This window comes from Gobio gobio (genome assembly GCF_949357685.1).
Source record: "Gobio gobio genome assembly, chromosome: 11".
Taxonomy (NCBI): Eukaryota; Metazoa; Chordata; class Actinopteri; order Cypriniformes; family Gobionidae; genus Gobio; species Gobio gobio.
In genome coordinates, this window is record NC_137104.1 from 38,309,057 (window position 1) to 38,328,270 (window position 19,214).

Genomic DNA, 19,214 nt, shown 5'->3' on the forward strand with positions numbered 1-19,214 from the left:
TGATTTTTATACTGTAGAAACTACATATTCCATCCCTCTACACTAACCATACCCCTAAACCTACCTATCACAGAAAACGTTCTGCATTTTTACATTTGCAAAAAACGTCACCTAGAATTATTTTATAAGCTGTTTTCCTCATGGGGACCAAAAATATCCCTACATTGACAAGGATTTCAGATATTATCATCTTTGTTGGGACATTTTGTCCCCATAATGTAGGGTATACCTGAACCACACACACACACACACACACACACACACACAAACACTCGTCCACAACTGTGCTGATATAGGGCCTCTACTGTGTCACTCTGTGGACTATTATTGTGAGATCACTACCAGCCAGTGCCAATGTACTCAGTGAGGAGACAGAGAAAGACACACACACACACACACACACAGACATAGGTCTCTCTAGTAGGGAGCTAACATTACACTGCATTTTGGGTCGTTGTCTGGTTAGTGTTACTGACTTAAAATCAATTAAAGGAAGAAAAAAGAGTGAGATTGTAGTTTTTAAAACTTTAATGTTATTAGTTTGTATATATGTGTGTGTTTACATATGTGTAGGTTTGTTTATGTTATTGCAGATGTACTGTGGAGCTTATAATTTGTGTTACTCTGTAATAATACTCATCAGACGACAGGACAAAAACAAGTCTGACCTATAATTACTTGCCGTGAGTTATTGTATCATGTCATGCAAAAACAATGTATGTGCATTTGGTGTTGATTCTGTCTCTTTTTCAGTGTGAGTCTGGAAGATCTGGACCCGGATGAGATGTCCTTGGTGCTGACCGGTGCATTGAGAGCAAAGAGAGCTCGTGAAGCCCGCCGCAGGTCTGTCACTCAAGCCTCCCTGACGTCACTTACAGAGGAGGAAGTCGGTGCAGAGCATCAGGAACATCACCGATCAGTGCTAGAGGTTAGAACATGCACACAACTAATGCATTGCTGTGTACTGTGTACATGTGACCAGCATCCAACATTTTTCCTTTTGACCTTCTGTGATTTAATTGATCAAATGTTGAAAAAGATGGGGGAAACCCAACAAATGTGAGAGTTTCAGACTGTATTTTTGTAAGTTATTTAAGGAAAATGTAAAATTTGTCCCGCAAAATAAAATAACACTAAAAATGAACTGTGCATGAACAATGCATTAAATTGTGAGAAAAGTATTTTTTACAATATTACAAAAAAAATCAAATAAATGCTGTTCTTTAGAAATTTCTGTTCAAAGAACCCTGAAAAAAAGTGTATAAATGTTCCACAAAAATATTAAGCTGCACAGCTGTTTTTAACATCATTAATAATTAGAAATGTTTCTTGAGCAGCAAATCAGCATATTAGAATATATTAGATTTCTGAAGGATCATGTGACACAGAAGACTGGAGTATTCCAGAGTTCCCACACAGTTTGGAAAAGTACGGAATTAGATTTGAGTCACTTCCATGTCTGGATAAGTATGGAAAAAAGAAAATCTACAAAATTACCACCCTCTAACCTTTGAACAGTAGTGTATATGAAATCAATTTATTTTATTTAGGTAAATTTGTTTTCTATCAGTATGTTTCTGTTTTGTGTGTGTTTTTTTTTATTTATTTTTTTATTCTTTCTAAATCTCTGTTTTAGGAGCAGTCCAATCAGATGCATGGCTGCAGTGCCTCCGCCCCCAGCCTGTGTATGATGCAACAGAGGCCTAAGAGCTCCGCCCCTCGTCCACGCTCCTACTGCCATGGTCAGTTAATTGTGTTTGGGATTTCAAAGCTCATTCATACGAATTAATTTTAAATTAAATGATTAATTCCTTTTGCTATGTGGTTCTTTTCTGAGATTTTTGTTTCCATTTCTTATAAAATTTAGGGTCAGTAAGTGGAAAAGAGTTTAAAAAAAAACTATTTTACTGTATTTTTGATCAAATAAATGCAGCCTTGGTGAGCATAAGAGACTTCTTTCAAAAACATTCAAATTATTCTTACCAGCTCCAAACTTTTGAGTGGTAGTGTAGTTTTCCCTGTTTATTCCCCTGTAGTCAATAATTGTATCCTTTAAAAGTCATCTTTGATCACCAAAATGACATTTAAATGTTTTTTTTAAATCTTCATGCCTTAAAATGGTTTGAATGTAACATTGCTTCATTTAGTATACACCGATTCATGAATATGCAAATTAGCCCCGCCTCCACTCACTCACACAGGCTCAGAGACCCAACTCGCTCAACTTTACTGTAGTAAACGTTGCACAATGGTATCTCTCTTTACAACGTCGGACACATAACGGTAAATAATATGATTAGCCTTTTGCTTGACTACGTTATCAAGCGGCTAATAATGTGTTGCCAATGTTACACAAACCATATTTCCATTCGCCTTCTCAGGCCACATCCACACAAAGCCAGAGTTTTCCCTGTCTAATCTTTTTTTCCCCCTCGTCTCAAGAAATATCTGCGTACACACGAAACCACTGAAACCGACTCAAAACGATGTAGTATACATGCAGACCAGTATTTAGCACTGTAATTCTGCCACAGAGAAACACTAAAAACGGAGAAGAAGACTTGGAGCATGCGCGAGATGTGGGGCGATGACATCATCGTGTCACAAAATACAGATTGGCTGTACACACAAAAACGCAAGGGTGACGTTTTCAGATTTATCCACTCTGGGACCAGTTTAAAAAAATAGGGGTTTCAGGCTCCCAAAACGCCGGATCCACCTGGATGAAACAGTGATACAATAAAAAATGACATACAGCTAAACGCGTCTCCGTGGGTACGGGGCCTCAGTCTACCTTCTAAAAATCAGTATCCTTAGAAAATCTTTGAACAACTCAGAACATCAGTAGAGAAAGGCATATAGTTCATCATAACATCGAAATATACATGATACACCCGCTATATTGCTAAATCAACCTGATCATATCAACAGAAAAAATATACCTGGATAACTGGCTTCTCTTGAGACTCCCCTGCTTCACAGTGGTCATAGTTAATGATATGCTAAAGCCTGCCCACGTGTTGATGTGATTGGATACAAGGTAATGAAACACCATCGATTTCAAACCGCGTTTTTGAGTCTTAGATCCCTGCAGTTTTTAAGAAAAAATACTCAGCAACGGTGTTGACTTATGAATTTGCACATGGTTTGTCTTATAGCATATTAAAAACACCACATAGACATATAAACAACATTAAAAACTTTATTTTCACCACAGGTGAAGTATTTTTGACTCTTTCTTTTTTTGGTGACATTTCTGCTTTGCTCTATAATGGAAACTAACATTAAGATGACACTTTACATCATGTGCTTGTTTGAATTCAAGTTATTTCCTTAAATCAATAAGAATTTGTTTTCTTGTCTTGTTTGGCGATCTAGAGAGTGTTTCGTACCACCAGATTGGAGATTCATCTTACAGGTGTGTGTTTTAATCAGGCATGTCCTTACATATTTTAAATATCCATACTTTTAATGCAACTATTTCACTTTTTTTCTGGTACAGCATTGAAAGTGAGTATGCTGCTCTGGGCTTGGATGTAGGACAAATAAAGGCTGAGGGGGACGAAAACAAAGAGCATCACGCATCAGGAAATCGCTTGGAACGAACACTGAGCTTCCTACGCAAGATGACCGCTATCCACAAGGTAAGAGTCCAGCTTTCTTTCCCAGTGTGTTAGAAGGCAAAAGAATGTTTGCGTTAATTATCATTTCTGCTTGGTGGATGTGTTCATCTTTCATCAGAAGTGAAGTGTTACCAGTCACATGCAGCATTTGCCGCCTTCTTCACTAAAACTAGCGATTTCAGTGTAGTGTAACCGGATGATAGTGTTATTTCAGTCCAACAGAGGGCAGAGTTAGACAGTCGTGCTTGACAGAGAGCTTGATAATTGACATCAAACCCTGGATGTCCCTCCTCCACTTGTTTTCTCTAACACGTCAGTTTCTGCCTTTATTGTTAGTTCTTGATCTGATAATAAATGGTTCCAACTTTCATTAAGCCTCCAGCTCAAATTCCACAGCTCGGTTTATACTTAGAATCAGACTCAAGCTTGCTATGAATCATAAGAACCTGGCAAATGCTGACTCACTGTTGCTAACTTAGCAGCCAGACCCAAAACTCATCAAAAACCGCCACAGATTTTTTGGCTTATTGAATCCATAATCGTTTATTTGATTAAATTCAGAAATGTTAAAAAAGTCCCAGCGATTTAATGTGATGACATGCAATTTTCTTGCTTTTTTGTGTTTGAGAGACAGCCTTTCTTCTGTGGAACATAATATATTTTGAAGAATTTTAGTAAAAGTTTTGGTTACCATTGACTTTCATTGTATGAACACAAACACATAGACGTTTCTCAAAATATCTTCTTTTATATTCTACAGAAGAAAGAAAGTCGGGTTTGGAATGAAATGAGGGTGAGTAAATTATGGCTTTTTTCATTTTGGGCGAATTATCCCTTTAAGTTGCAGTTAATTCAAGCTATCTATTGGCTGTTAAAGGAAACATTGAGAAACCCATATGACTGAATGGAAAAGCAGCTTTTGTAGTTTTAAGGATGGACAGCGGTCAAAATATTATCTTTGACCCAGTTTACTACTGTGACACATGAGAAAACAGGATTTTACGGTCGGGTGATGACAGGTCTGAAGATGACATTGTTTTGAGTCAGTATCGCAGTGATCGTGAAACCCAGTCCTCGTTTGCTCACATTAGTGTTAGACTTCTTTAGATTTGACAGTCCAAGAACGTGACTGTTTCAGAAGTCAGTATCTATATAATAAAGATAATTAGATTAATCTTTACAGTGAGACAGTTTACCATGAGATATATGATTTTGCATGACAGACTTCTTTCAAAAACATTAACTAAGTTTGCATTTATTTAATCAAAAATACTGTAAAAAAATAATATTGTGATATTGCATTGTATAATATATATATACAGTGGTGGCCAAAATTATTAGAACGCCTGACAGATCTGAAAATATTGACCTTTTTTAGCCTCCAAAACATGATTTCATTTCATAATGTTCATGAAACATGCAGATGGTTGCTCTGACCATCAAATATCAGATGAAGTGAGTCGTACTGTTTTTATCCACTTTTAACTTTAATATATGGCACGTCCACCTTTTGCAGCAATTACAGCAGCACATCTCTCTGGCATAGTGTCAATATTTTTCCCCTGAGAACTTCAACACTAATGTTATCCCATGCCTTCTGCAACTGAAGCACAATAGATCTGTCCAGTTTATTTTCCAACTCGCCCCAAATGTGCCCGATGGGGTTGAGGTCCGGACTTTGAGGGGGCCAGTCCATCATTTTCAATGTCCCAGCAGATTCCAGGTAGTTCCGGCAATAGTTAGAAGAATGTTTTGGGTCATTGTCCTCTTGGAAAATAAATCCAGGCCCAATAAGACGACTCCCAGATGCCAATTGTTCTAATAATTTTGGCCACCACTTTATATATAAGTTTCAATTTCTTAAAAAAACTAAAATCCTGACACAAAACTTTTAAATGGTTGTATATATAAATTAATTAACGTTAAGATTTAAACTATATCCCATTGTAAACCTAAAATTCTTATTCTTTTTCTTCTATTATTATTATTATTATTATTATTATTAATATTATTTGTATTGGTAAATACAAGAAGTGAGGTCACAATTGGGGAAGAGGATCGCAGTTACCCTTTTAGTCATTTATTATTTATTTTTACTCTGAAGCAGAAACCGGTTTTCATATAAACCTTCCCATGTGCCAGTTCAATATAATTCGTCACAATCACCCAGTTATCATTTAAACACATACTCTTATGTATCTAAAGGTTACATCTAAAGGTCTGTTTGAATTGCGGGTCTTTCCTTGACATCATGCCACAAAAAAAATCACACACACGCTTTCTGCGTAGATCTTAAGAGAGCGTCGGCAGAAATTGGCACTCCTGATTACCCGTCTACTTTAGGAAATATGATTTTCGTGCCAGGCCCACAGGCTCCAACACAAACAGTCCAGCAAAAGAAGGGAGGAGTTTTATGAGGCCGGCACTTTCTTTATAAAACAAGCTAGACTCTTCACTTAAATAGTCTCGTCCTGTTTTTAAACAGTTTTCCTCGACTTTTTAAACTGTATCTTGCCAGATTTATAGTACTGGACCGTTTTCTGTAAATCATTTTTATTTGAGGGTTAGTGAACATACTTCTGTCTGAGTTTTTTTTTTTAAATGTTCTTATGCATTTTCACCATTTGATTATAACACAACCATATGATCAGCTGGGAAGCACAGACCGATGTTCATGTGACTAAACTTCCTTGAAAGCGCTTTCAGCTTCTCTCTCTAAGTTCCAGACGCTTACACACACTTACCCACACACAAACAATTACACACGGGTCCAGTCAGCTGTTTGGAGCCTGATCTGACCCCATACGCACACAAGGAAGGAGCTTGTGAGAGGACAGACCACAGGCACAATCTTAAAGCAGCATGACTGTTTGTTTTTAACTCTATCAGCCTTTGGGAATTCATTATTTACCAATGAGTGGGAACAATTTAGACATACGCTTCAAAGACTATTTAATTACATCAAGTGGATTGTGTGGGAAGAATAAGTAACCCTTACAAAAAGTACCATGGTGTTACTACAGTTTTGTGGACGTAGTGGAACATTTGCCTTGATTTAACAAAAACTTTCAAAATGCTTTCCATCATTTTATACCACCTTGCAGCAAGGACTGTATGGCCCTGTAAAACTTTTTTTTTACATTTCAGACAAGGCTTTGTTAAGCCAAAATCATCGCTCTAACAAACTTTATCTATCAAGTTTGTAGTGAAACCTGTGCAGCGAATATAAATGCATGCAGTAATCATACAACACATTGGTATATAGTGTGGGGGGTTTGTGTGTGCGCATGTGCACGGCCAGCGTGTGTGTACAATGATTATTAGCTGCAAAGTAAACAGTCTGGCAGAGTCATCTCATCGTCTGGCCTGTTTCCTTCTCCCATTATCTTTAACTCTCAGACGTCCCCTCTGTTTTCTTTGTATCTTTCAGTTGCTCTTTCTTCCCCACCACCCTGTTTATTAGCTAGTATACTTTCTCTTTTCTACTCCACTTTACATGGAAGTCTTAGAAGATTGATAGAAGACATTGAGCATTACACATTACAGAGTTCCTTTCTTAAGTGTCATAAAATATGTTTCATCAAGTGGGAAATACTCAGAGAGTGCAGACGGACATGTGTGCTTGGAGTATTACTGTCAGATTTTTTTTACTGGCAGTCATTTTTCAGCAACTGTGTCTCCCCTCACTATCGACCATTTGCTACGCTGTTTACTCCAAGTTTTTGGAAGGCTCATAAAGTCACGGAGGGGCCCGCAGGGTGGAGCACAGGGCCTTTTTAAGGTTATAAAGCCTTTGCACTGATTTGGCAATCCCACCACAAGGGCAAACATCTGTGAGACATGTGTTAGCGAGAGCTCCTCCCACACCTCCACTGACAGACTGGGATCTGGGTTATTTTGAAATGGAAAAATGAATGAGGTGTGAGCAATATTAGATAAAGTTATCTAAAGTTATTATTAATTAATAATTGTGTGTGTGTGTGTGTGTGTGTGTGTGTGTGTGTGTGTGTGTGTGTGTGTGTGTGTGTGTGTGTGTGTGTGTGTGTGTGTGTGTGTGTGTGTGTGTGTGTGTGTGTGTGTGTGTGTGTGTGTGTGTGTGTGTGTGTGTGTGTGTGTGTGTGTGTGTGTATTATATATAAATATTTGCATAATTATAATGAAATACAAGATTTGTATTTCAAATGAATGCTGTTCTTTTGAACTTTCTATTCAGCATCTTGAAAAAAAAATTAAGTAGCACAACTGTTTTCAATATTGATAATAAGAAATGTTTCTTGAGCAATAAATCAACATATTGGAATGATTTCTGAGGGATTGTGTAAAACTGAAGTAATGACTGCTAAAAAATAAATTTTTACCCTCACAGGAATAAATTACATTTCAAAATATATTAAAGTATAAAGTGGTTATTTTAAATTGTAGTAATATTTAGGCTATAATTGTATCAATATTGTTGTTTTTACTGTATTTTTTATCAAATAACTGCAGCCTTGGTGAGCATAGACTTCTTTCAAGAACATAAAAAAAAATTATAATTTTTTTTTGTTAGGTTTTTTCCCCATTTAAACAAAACCAATGCCTTGTTGCAATAAATTCAAAGCGCTAATCTATTTTAAATATTTTACATTTCTTCACTAACTAAACAAGGAAACTTTACTGTTTAAATATAAAAATATTTTAGCACCTTTAAACATTGATATTATTATATACCGTTGTGTGTAAAATCACAAATATATCACGATTATTCAATATATCCCCCAGCCCTGTGTGTATGTTTGTGAGACAAACTTTTTTGTTTGTTTGTTTAACTTCTCCATAACCTCTATGATTGATGCTGCATCTCACTTAGCCAAAATTAGAAATACACTCATGAATACAAATGTGCTCACACACGTTCACCTTAAGGCATCACGTTGTGTTGTGTGACACGGTTTGTGCTGAATGACAGGCCTCGTGGGCTTCAGCCTCCAGAACCTGGTCATTATCTCTGCAGAAACACACACACACACCATCCTCACTATAACTCCTACTGTCATACACACACACACACACACACACAGAGAGAGAGAGAAACACATTTTCTCGTCTGCCGCAGAAAGCTGCTCTGAAGAGTGCCTCCTCTATAGAGTGGTAACCCACAGCAACGCTCCCTCTCTCTCTCTTTCATTCTCTCTCTCTCTATCCATCTATTTCAGTGTAGAGTCATGGCCACAGCTAACACCCACTATCATTGTAACTAACAGCTTCAGTTTAATGCAAATTGTGAGACAAAGTGCACATAACTCATAAATTAGTTCTATTTCTTAGACAGCATTAAAGGTTAGATCAATCTATAAAATGACAAAGTAACTTTTTTCCTTGTAGATCAGGACACTTAGAGATATCAATTTGATATATTTTTCTCCCAAAATAGGATCAAATGAATTAATTATTGGCATACACTATAAAAGGAATGTCTATAGCATAGCTGACATAATTTGGCTTTGAAGGAATTTGATAAGAAATCAGTGCATATAGAAATTTCTGACTTTTGATTGTAGACTTCAGTGACTTTTGAGTTTGCGACAGTTTGATACCTGTAGATCTCTTCAGCCACAGTTAATTGCAGAACATAACAAATCTTTGGTTGCTGTAATATTATTTAGGTCAAAAACAGTAGATACCAAACATGCAAGATGCCAGAACATTGGGATGGTTAACTTGGTGTCAGTTGCTGGGAGTGATTCATGTTCTGTAATGGATCAATAATTTGGTGGATTCACTACTGTATTTAAATTTTATTGTCACTCCTAAAACTTTACCGTGTGTATGTGGCCCGTCTGAAGGAGACGCATGACCTTTTAATCAGGAACAAAAGAGAAAAAAGGAATAAAGGCCTTCTGAAGCGATGCGTTTGTGTAAGAAAAAGATCCATATTTAAAACTTTATAAATTAACATCTCTAGCTTCCGCCATATCGCCTTCCGTATTCAACTTACAGAAAAAGTGTAGTGCCTCTCTCGAAACAACAATTCACTGCCATGTTAAAACATTAAAACACAGCATGCCACAGGAAAAGTGTTCAAAAGCTTTGCATCCACTACAAATATTTCTATTTATTAGAATATAAAAAATGTTGTAACTTCTGGATAATGATTTCATGTAATTTAAGCGCTTAACTCCATTTAATGAGAATGACATTTATTCTAAATGTGTATATCAGATGTAAAACAGAGTTTAAATCATAATTTTATTTATTTAAACTGTTATTGTGAACATGCACTGTATTTATGATTAGGACTCATAATGAGAATTTAAAGAGGTTTTCCTTCATCTGTGTCAGTCCCTCAGCTCACTGTTTGTACGCATGGGTCAGAGTTTGCGTATTGGTGCACAAATTTTCCTGTTGAGTTTGTTTTTATAAATCACAACTAATGTGTAGGAGGTGGGCCTCTTCCAGGGCCGGTTTTGTGTTAGTCTCATGGTGCGTTCAAGTCATGTCTTAAAGATCGTATTTGCGAGTTGAACGCACATGAACACCGTGGTAGTCGTAAATACCAGTGGGAAGTTCGGGATTTTCTTTAAGCCTCAATCTGTGCGAGTTGGGCCTGGTCAGTGAGAAACATGGCAGAATCAATGGATGCAACGTCTGTAGTTGTCGGTACATTTTTGTTGAAATTCTATGTTTAACTTGTCCTAGAAACGGGCATTTATCATGTGCTTGTTATAATTACAATTAGCCTAATATATAACCTAATATATAATGATACAGTTTACAGTGGCTTCATAGATGAATTAAAAATGTAAAAGATTAAAACTCACCTGATGCGCATTCTTTGTTCTTCATTTTCTATATGCAGAGTTAACAAACCTTGCTGTATTTTCGTGAAATTCATTAAAAGATGGTACACCGCCATCTTGCTCCGACCAAAGAGACTTGAACGCACATGATGTCGTAAACACAACCCAGGAGTACTTGAATCCACCAGTAGCCATAGACCATTGGCTGAACGTCTAATGCATATGGACTCTTCTGGAAACTAATTCTACAGGATGTCCACGAGACGTGTGTCGCGTTCCTTAATGATCCGCCTGGAAACAAATGCAGTGACGCCAAAGCCCCTTGTGGAAGAAGAACGCCGTCGTGTTTACAACCGTGACATTGAGCGCTCACCAGGATCAACTAAACGTTGGATTCTCAATAGTACGTGAAGTTCGCGGCTCCATTGTTGCAGTAAATTTGCAAGTCGTTCTTGAATTAATAATTTATAGATGCACGGCGGTCTGAAAAAATAAAAAAACTGTGATTGATTGCGTTACATGTCAGTCAAATTTCCTCTTGGGCAGTCATTGGCCAATGAAAGCTGTGATAGAGTCCAGACCTTCTGCCGTCAGACTCGTTTTTTTGCATATGTAACGGTTATAAATTAGGCCCCAGGCCTGGTCCTCTCTCGTCCTTCATTGTCGTCACTCCTCCTTTTATCCTTCCGGAGTTCCTCCGTGAGACTCGAGGCCGGTGTGACGCACATTAGCAATCGCGCCACTGGCCTCGCTCCGTTCCCACGGCTCTCGGGCCCGCCCTGCTTGCCACAAAGATTAACACTTTTGCTTTTCTAGTGAATAAATAATTTATTCCAAATCTTTGTTTTAGATTCAAATGATTTTTAATGTATTTGAAAATGTATTTATATATTTTTTTCAAAAACATTTTGAAGTAATTTTTGTCTAAAAAGCAAAAAGTGGAAAAGCAAAAAAGGCTAGTTATTTATATAATAATAATTATTATTTTGTTATATTTATTTTTAATCCTAAGATAGAGTGAATAACAAGATCAGCCTATTAGATCTGCAGCCAGTGTACTTGTTGAACTGGCACTGATTATGAAGTGGCATCTCGCTTATTAGCATAGCTTGCAGCAGATCGCTCCAATAACCTCAGCAGTATCCGAGTACAGAGGCAGCCCTCAGTGAAAACAGAGTATTCATCATTATTGATTCGCTCAGGAGTGCTGCAGGGGCTGAAATCTGACTGCTAATAAACAATATAGCTGGTCCCATGCCACGGATTTGTTGTTACCAACACAAGGAAGAAAGATTGTGCGCATGAAATTAAAGAAATCGTGAGTAAGAGGGAGAACAAGTGTTGAAACACTTGTGTGGAAGTCCGCCCACAGTGCAATCTGTCCTTCCTTGGAGACAGTGAACCAAAGAGAGAAAGACTGAGAGAGAGAGAGAGAGAGAATGATGCTTCACTATTTAAAGTTGAAGAGCTGGTGGATTTCACAGAAAGAGCCATCAATTTTTAACTGAAATAGTGATGGTGATCGATGGACGGATGGGTTTCTGAGAGCCAAACGATGATGTAACTGACTATTTTACTACATAACCACCAAACAGTCATACTGTTTGAGTCTTGCTATTTGTTTTTGACCATTTATTTTAACTTAAGTAATCAAGTTAATGAAATGTATAGTATGTATGTACTATATATATATTTGTGTGTGTATATACACTTGGGGCAAAATTTGGTATAATTAAGCTTTTTTGAAAGAAGTCTCTTATGCTCACCAAGACTGTATTTATTTGATCAAAAATAAACACACTGTACGGTTCTGCTGCTTGGCTCCAAAGTATTTTTCAGATTTTTTTTTTTTCTTTTTTCCCCTTTTTTTTTTAATCTGAGCTTTTAATTTTATTCTCTAACTCCCAATCTCTGCTCATATAACTCTGGTCTTTTATCTGTTCCACAACCAGATTATGTAGACTAGATTATGTAAATCTGAGCTACAGTCAGTATTGTTTGACGAATCCAAAATGACTTGACGGGACAGTACAGCTGTTGAAAGATTTGACCTGCTTTAATCTTGCTTTAATCTGCTGAGAGATTTGACTAGCTTTAAACCATGCAACATATTTAAAAAAGAAAAAAGAAAACACAGGAGCAACCAGTCTTTTGCACGCTTGTGTGAATGTGCCCATATAAACCCAAAACCTTGCCGCCCACTGTAAACTTTCCAGGCTCCCCTCATAACCCAGCCAAAGTATAAGTACACTGTTGGCATGGCGACAGATGTGGCCAAGGCGGGAAAAGAATCCCCCCTCCTCTTCCCTTGGCTCCTTTCCAAAAAGAAAACGTCCACCATTTTCTGCCTTTCCTGGTACACAGAGGTAAACGCTGCAGAGGTGCGTGCAGAGCCACTGAAATACTGCAGCATTTAGAAATGGATGCATGGTTGCCAATCTAAGGTGAAATTGTAGGTTGTGTTCATTTGCATAATACATTAACTGTAATTTGTTTCTAAATCGTTTCATTTTCATTTCCACTGGTCTGATTTTACTCATGGGTGCTTTTTGCCTGTGTGTGTGTGTGCAGACCACAATTTCCAAATCGGTCTTAGTTCCTTCTAGATCTCTCTGAGAAATGCTGAATAGGTGCTAAAGTTGACGTCATTGTTTGAAAGAGTTCAGCCACAGGGTTTGAGAGTCTTCATTGCTGTTGTTTCACTTATCATTACGTCATGACTGATGGTGGCATCTTTCGAACTTAAACGACAATAGTCAATAGTTTTCTTTTTTGTTGCAATTTTACACATGATATCAAATGAATGTTTAAGTATTAATAAATTGCAGTCTCAAGCTACATGAATACATTTGTAGGGATCTGCCTTCAGAAAGGTAAAAGGATGTTAGTTTTACAGTTCAATTTGACAAAGTTTGTGCTCAAGGGGATTGACTTTAATGTATTTTTATGGATGAATAGAACAAAACAGATTTAAAGAGATCAGAGGGATATGTTTACTTCTTGAATAAAATAAAAAGTAATCATTTTTTCGTGATAAGTTTAGAAATATTTACAAAATGGTATATTTTATCTTTTTACACATGCGTGTGAGAGACACAAATACCACCAGTTTCAAATTAACCATATACAATTATTATTATATATGGTATGTTCAACCTAAGCAGTCTAGAATTACAGTGAGAGTGTTTTAATAAGGGTAGGGGCGGTCTGGAATATAGTCATGAATACAGTCATTTTGCGCTTCCTGAACGAGGCAACAGTCTCACCGAAGGGGAGGAGAGAGAGAGAGTGAGAGAGAGAGAGTGTGAGAGAGAGAGAGAGAGAGAGAGAGAGAGGAACAGCGTATCTCTCAAAGTTAAAGCACTGCGCTGCTCTGTGAATGTCTCCTGCCTATTAAAACGCTGCTATTACACATACACGGGACCAAAAAGGAACTTTTATCTTAATTAATGGGATATACATGTGATTTTACCGTAAGAGGATTCGTTTTTCGTTGTACTAAAGACGTTTAAAATATCGCAATGTCTCGCGTAGCGGATCTGTCGAAACTTCGCCAGGAAAGGATGAGAGAGATCAGTCAGCGGGTAAGTGCAACGACGCGTGTTGAACCAGTTTATCGCGAGAATTCAAATAAATGTGTTTGAATTGTCCACTTTAATATTTGTTCGTCATGGTTATAATATTGGTTGTTGACTATGGAAATATTAGGTTTTGAAAAGTGAGTTCGGTTCGTTTCTATCTAACTTTATTTTTTATTTTCATAATAGCCTACATTGTAGAATGTAGGCTATTATGTCTACAATAAAAATTCATGTCTACAATAAAAGTTTTATCTACAATAAAAATACATCAGCTATTAACCTAGAGGTTGTGTATATATAAACAAGGAAATACAGTAATTTGCACTTAAATTGCTGCTATCCTCTTCCTCGTCATTATAGAATGGGGGTTAAAGGGCCAGACAGACTAAAATGTTAATGTTGCTGTTGTTTGACAGTGAATAATGCTTTCCAGGACTGTAAGTTTGTGGCTTTTATGCAGTGTGATGTCATCTTTGGTATGATGCAAAAGCAGCACAATTTACACATTATAGTTGTTTAATAAATGAATGTTATGAAATTAATGTTTTCATTATGAGATTATGGATATAGAAACATGCATATGAGCAATTTTAAGGCTGTTCTGATTCTGCATTTCATTTACACCGAAGCAAAGCATCACAGTTGTGTTTGATACTATGGGTTAAAGGGTTAGTTCACCCAAAAATGAAAATTCTGTCATTAATTACTCACCCTCATGTCCTTCTAAACCTGTAAGACCTTTGTTCATCTTCAGAACACAAATGAAGATACTTTTGATGAAATCTTGAGAGCTCTCTGACCCCTTCATAGACAGCAATTTAATGAATACTTTCAAGGCCCAGAAAGATAGTAAAGACATCGATAAAATCGCCCATTTGACAGTGGTTCAAGCTTAATTTTATGAAGCGACGAGAATACTTTTTGTGTGCAAAAAACAAACAAAAATAATGACTTTATTCAACAACTTCTTTTAGCGTCTTACGCTGTTGCCGTAGTGTAAACAGTACAGCGCTTCTTAGTTCTACGGCAGATCGACTTATGCGCATGCGTCATGGTGCTCACGTGAACAGCGCCAGCCAGGGGTAAGCCGGCTTTCTGGAAGTTTACATTGCGTCAACAGCGTAAGAGTCTGACACAGACGTGAATAAATTGTTGAATAAAGTCTTGCACACAAAAAATATTCTCGTCACTTAAAGGGTTAGTTCACCCAAAAATGAAAATTATGGCATTAATTACTTACCCTGATGTCGTTCGACACCCGTAAGACCTCCGTTCGTCTTCGGAACACAAATGAAGATATTTTAGTTGAAATCTGATGGCTCTGAAAGGCCTCCATTGGCACAATGCACGGTTCACTCTCAAGACCCTTAAAAGGTACTAAAGACGTCGTTACAAAGTCCATCTCACTACAGTGGTTCTAAAATAACTTTATGAATCGGCGAGAATAGTTTTTGTGCGCAAAAAAACCCTAAATAACGACTTATATAGTGATGACGATTTCAAAACACGTCAAAACAAACCTCATGAAGCTTCGAAGCGTTATGAATCAATGAGTCGAATCAGCAGTTTGGATCGCCAAATTTCAGCAGTTTGGCGGTTTGACACGCGATCCGAATCATGATTCGACTCACTGATTCATAACGCTTCGAAGCTTCATGAGGCCGTGTTTTGAAATTGTCATCACTATATAAGTCGTTATTTAGGGTTTTTTTGCACACAAAAACTATTCTCGCCGATTCATAAAGTTATTGTAGAACCACTGTAGTGAGATGGACTTTGTAACGACGTCTTTAGTACCTTTTAAGGGTCTTGAGAGTGAACCGTGCCAATGGAGGCCTTTCAGAGCCATCAGATTTCAACTAAAATATCTTCATTTGTGTTCCGAAGACGAACGGAGGTCTTATGGGTGTCGAACGACATGAGGGTAAGTAATTAATGACAGAATTTTCATTTTTGGGTGAACTAACCCTTTAAAGGGTAACTTCAGTGATTTAGCATTAAGCTTTGTATTTAAACTGGGTCATTTATGCAGTAGAAATGTGAAATTATTTTTGAATTTGGTGCCTTCTAGACTGAGAAAAGACAGAAAATTTATTTTTGTCTCATGTGGATGAAAGACAACAACTCCCAGAATGCACTTGCTTCGCTGCCCTACGAGGCCACTCCGTACACCGTCGTTTTGAACTTCATAGTAATACAATAATTTCGTTCAGTTAGAGAATAAACACTACAATTAAAAACTGAACGTGTCTTTTCAATAAAGTGTGAGTGAGCCGAACGAAAGTCACGGCACAGACGCAGCAGTGTCAGATTTCATTCCTCACGAAGAGCTGAGCAGAACTGAGGTAACGTTAAGCGCCACTCTGGCACGTTTTCAGATCGCATATGGAAGCTAAACTATCACAGGAATTAATTGAAAAGTTGAAACACTCACTTTACTCTGCACCGCGCTCCGTTATTATGATTGTCCGTGCGGCCGTCTGTGTCTTACATTCTGTGCGTGAGATCTTTCCCCTATGGGCGGGTTGATAACATGCGGAACAGCTCCATCTAGTGGCTGTAGTCTTTAGACTTTGGCCAAAAAATCCTCTGATGACGCAAAATGACGATATTTGCGTCATCGGAGGAATTTTTCCAGAAATAAACTGCCTAATTCTCTCGTCTCAGGGGGATATGAGGGGGGAAAGTACCATACTTTGAATGTACTACCGGGTTTCTACTGATAAAAAGCCTAATGCTAAATCACTGAAGTTACCCTTTAATAAAATTAAGGTTGAACCACTGGAGTCACATGGACGATTTTAACGATGTCTTTACTACCTTTCTGGACCTTGAAAGTGTAATATAGCTGTCTATGGAGGGGTCAGAAATCTTAATTTGTGTTCCGAAGATGAATGAAGGTCTTACGGATCTGGAATGACCTGAGGGTGAGTAATTCGATTGAATTTTCATTTTTGGGTGAACTAACCCTTTAAGGTAGCCTAGAAATCTAGATGCACCCTAGCGGCAGAAAATGTATTTTGCCGCGAGTGTAGTCTGGCAACTCTCGGTAGACCTGAGAGCTGGAAAAACCAAACTCTGGTCAGGCCAATCACAGCGTGTGTAGAGTCGGTGGGCGGGCTTAACATAATGACGGCACATCACGGCAGAGTTGCGGAGGTTCTGCGTGCTACTCGTAAACAAAGAAGCTGGCGAACAGCGGTCTTTTGAATTGGCTTTGGCCGCGACTCTGGAAGACTCTTTTCTTTGAGAAAAGAACAAAGAATGGCACTGAAGTCATTCTTAAGAAAAGAAGATATGTTCGAAGTTTTGCCGACCGGATACGGCGAAAGTCTATCAACTAAAGTGACCTCGGCTTCGGCTTATCCCACCCCTAGGATTGAGCCCTGTCAATGGTGAGTTTCCAGACCCAACATCTTGATGTGGGTCTGGCTTGTCAGGCTACCTTTAAGGTGGATCAGAGCTGCATACATTACAACAGCTTTAATGTGGCGTTTCATATTTATACAGAATTTGGAGCCAACACGGAGACTGCTTTAACTCTAGTGTGTAAAGACATCTTGAGTAAGAGGTTGTATGTTTTTGGCACTGAATGTGCACCTTTTTTGTCCAATTATTAGCTTCAGTATGAGTTTGAGTTGTGTAGGTGTTTCTGAGTGGGAATGTTGAACAACAGACTGTGTGTGTGCGCGCACAGAGAAACATTCAAGAGAAAGAGAGCCAAAAGAGAGGTTGCCATAGAAATAGCACTCAGTGAAAGCATCAATTCCAGGTTCAGGTCCGATGGCAAGATTTTTTAAATAGTGAGATGCGTTTTTGCTCACACACATGCACCTCACCACCTCTTCTTCTGTTAAATAGGGATGTCAAAGGTTAGACATCCGTTTGAGCAATTTAAATGTAACCGAGAGCAGCTTCTAAGTTGCCAAGGCCTAGTTTGGGTGTCCTAGTATTTACCCTGTTCTGCAGAGATAAATTGATATAATCGTCTGATCTTGGTAAATTTTTGGCCATTGACAATGCCCACTTGGCCCATTAACCGGAGCAATCCCTGGGGTTATTTTCAAAATCCTCCAACAACAAAGTAGTGGGGATGTTGTCACATGGAATCTGCTATTTTCATGAAACACAACAATTCATGAAATTGTAAAAATACCAAAGTGGCAATTATATCGGCTTTGGCTATTGAAAGAATCTGTATCTGTCGACTGCTACTGTCCTTTGTGCTGTAGTGTAAATTACTTTCGTATGAAAGTGTTTGCAAAGAATGTCAATGTCAACTAATCACTCATAGTTCCCCATAGGCCAGCTATATCCAGGCCATCAGGCCACAGCAGGCTGAACTAAATCTGGAGCTGGGACTATTCAAACTGGAGCACCAACGTTAAGTCCTGCCAATCTCAGCCTATTTCCTTGACAGGAGATGACTCCAAACTTTAGACAAGCTCGCTGAACCTAGACAACAATGTGCTTGGGGAACATAGCGTTCATGCTTTTGTGCAGATATATTGATTCAATGTCAACTTTCAAGTGAACTGTTTTCATTTCAAGATACATTTCATTAGCCTGACATTATTTTTATAAACACAGACTTGGAAATGTTGGCTGCTCCTAGTTTGTGCCTCTGTAGTTAGAGTCATACTCAAGATTAACTGTAAAAAAAAAAGTGTCACTTTATCTACACAAACCCCACCCTGGCCACATGCTTTGTTCTCCATTTATTTTCATTTAGCATGAACTATTGCGACTTCCCAAATCTGCAGAGATGATCGTACATATGCGTAGCAAACGATGCAGAGGCATCCTGGAAGTTCTGCTTATGGACAAACTAGGTCAATTTATATTTCGTAATTCGAAAGCAATATCCTGCAGGTTTCGGACTGTTACACACTAACACACTAAGTGTTTTTTATAATACATTTTCTGTTGCTTACTTCCAACACATGTCCGTGTTCCTATGGCAACCTTTACTCATGCCTCCTGCAGATTAGAAAGAGGAAGTGCTCTCATTATTTCCTGCTTTGCATGTCAACAGAGAGGCCGATTTTTAGAACCGAACCCAAAACAGGACCTTAGTGTGTCTATTTTCAGAGGTGAAAAAATATGAGACTTTTTAAAAAATTATAAAAAGATAAAAAATATTTTCCCAAGGAATACAGACCTTCTATACATTCAGTATGGACATTTTTCGGCTTATGTTTATTCCGAAATATTTTAAGAATGCAGTTGAC

At 37.9% G+C, this 19,214-nt stretch overlaps 1 protein-coding gene across 4 annotated transcripts in view; it reads left to right on the forward strand.

Annotated features, from left to right (window-relative positions):
- arhgef2a (Rho guanine nucleotide exchange factor (GEF) 2a) overlaps window positions 1-19,214 on the forward strand; it is an 86,940-nt gene that overhangs the window by 27,878 nt on the left and 39,848 nt on the right. For 2 of the 4 annotated variants that reach the window (XM_079830214.1, XM_079830216.1), the window contains 5 exons: window positions 754-928; window positions 1,637-1,742; window positions 3,379-3,418; window positions 3,503-3,644; window positions 4,384-4,416. In XM_079830214.1, coding sequence (XP_079686340.1) covers window positions 754-928; window positions 1,637-1,742; window positions 3,379-3,418; window positions 3,503-3,644; window positions 4,384-4,416 — 496 coding nt within the window. Of the gene's footprint in view, window positions 1-753; window positions 929-1,636; window positions 1,743-3,378; window positions 3,419-3,502; window positions 3,645-4,383; window positions 4,417-13,652; window positions 13,987-19,214 lie in introns of those variants that run through there. The other 2 variants (XM_079830215.1, XM_079830217.1) reach the window with 2 other exon arrangements.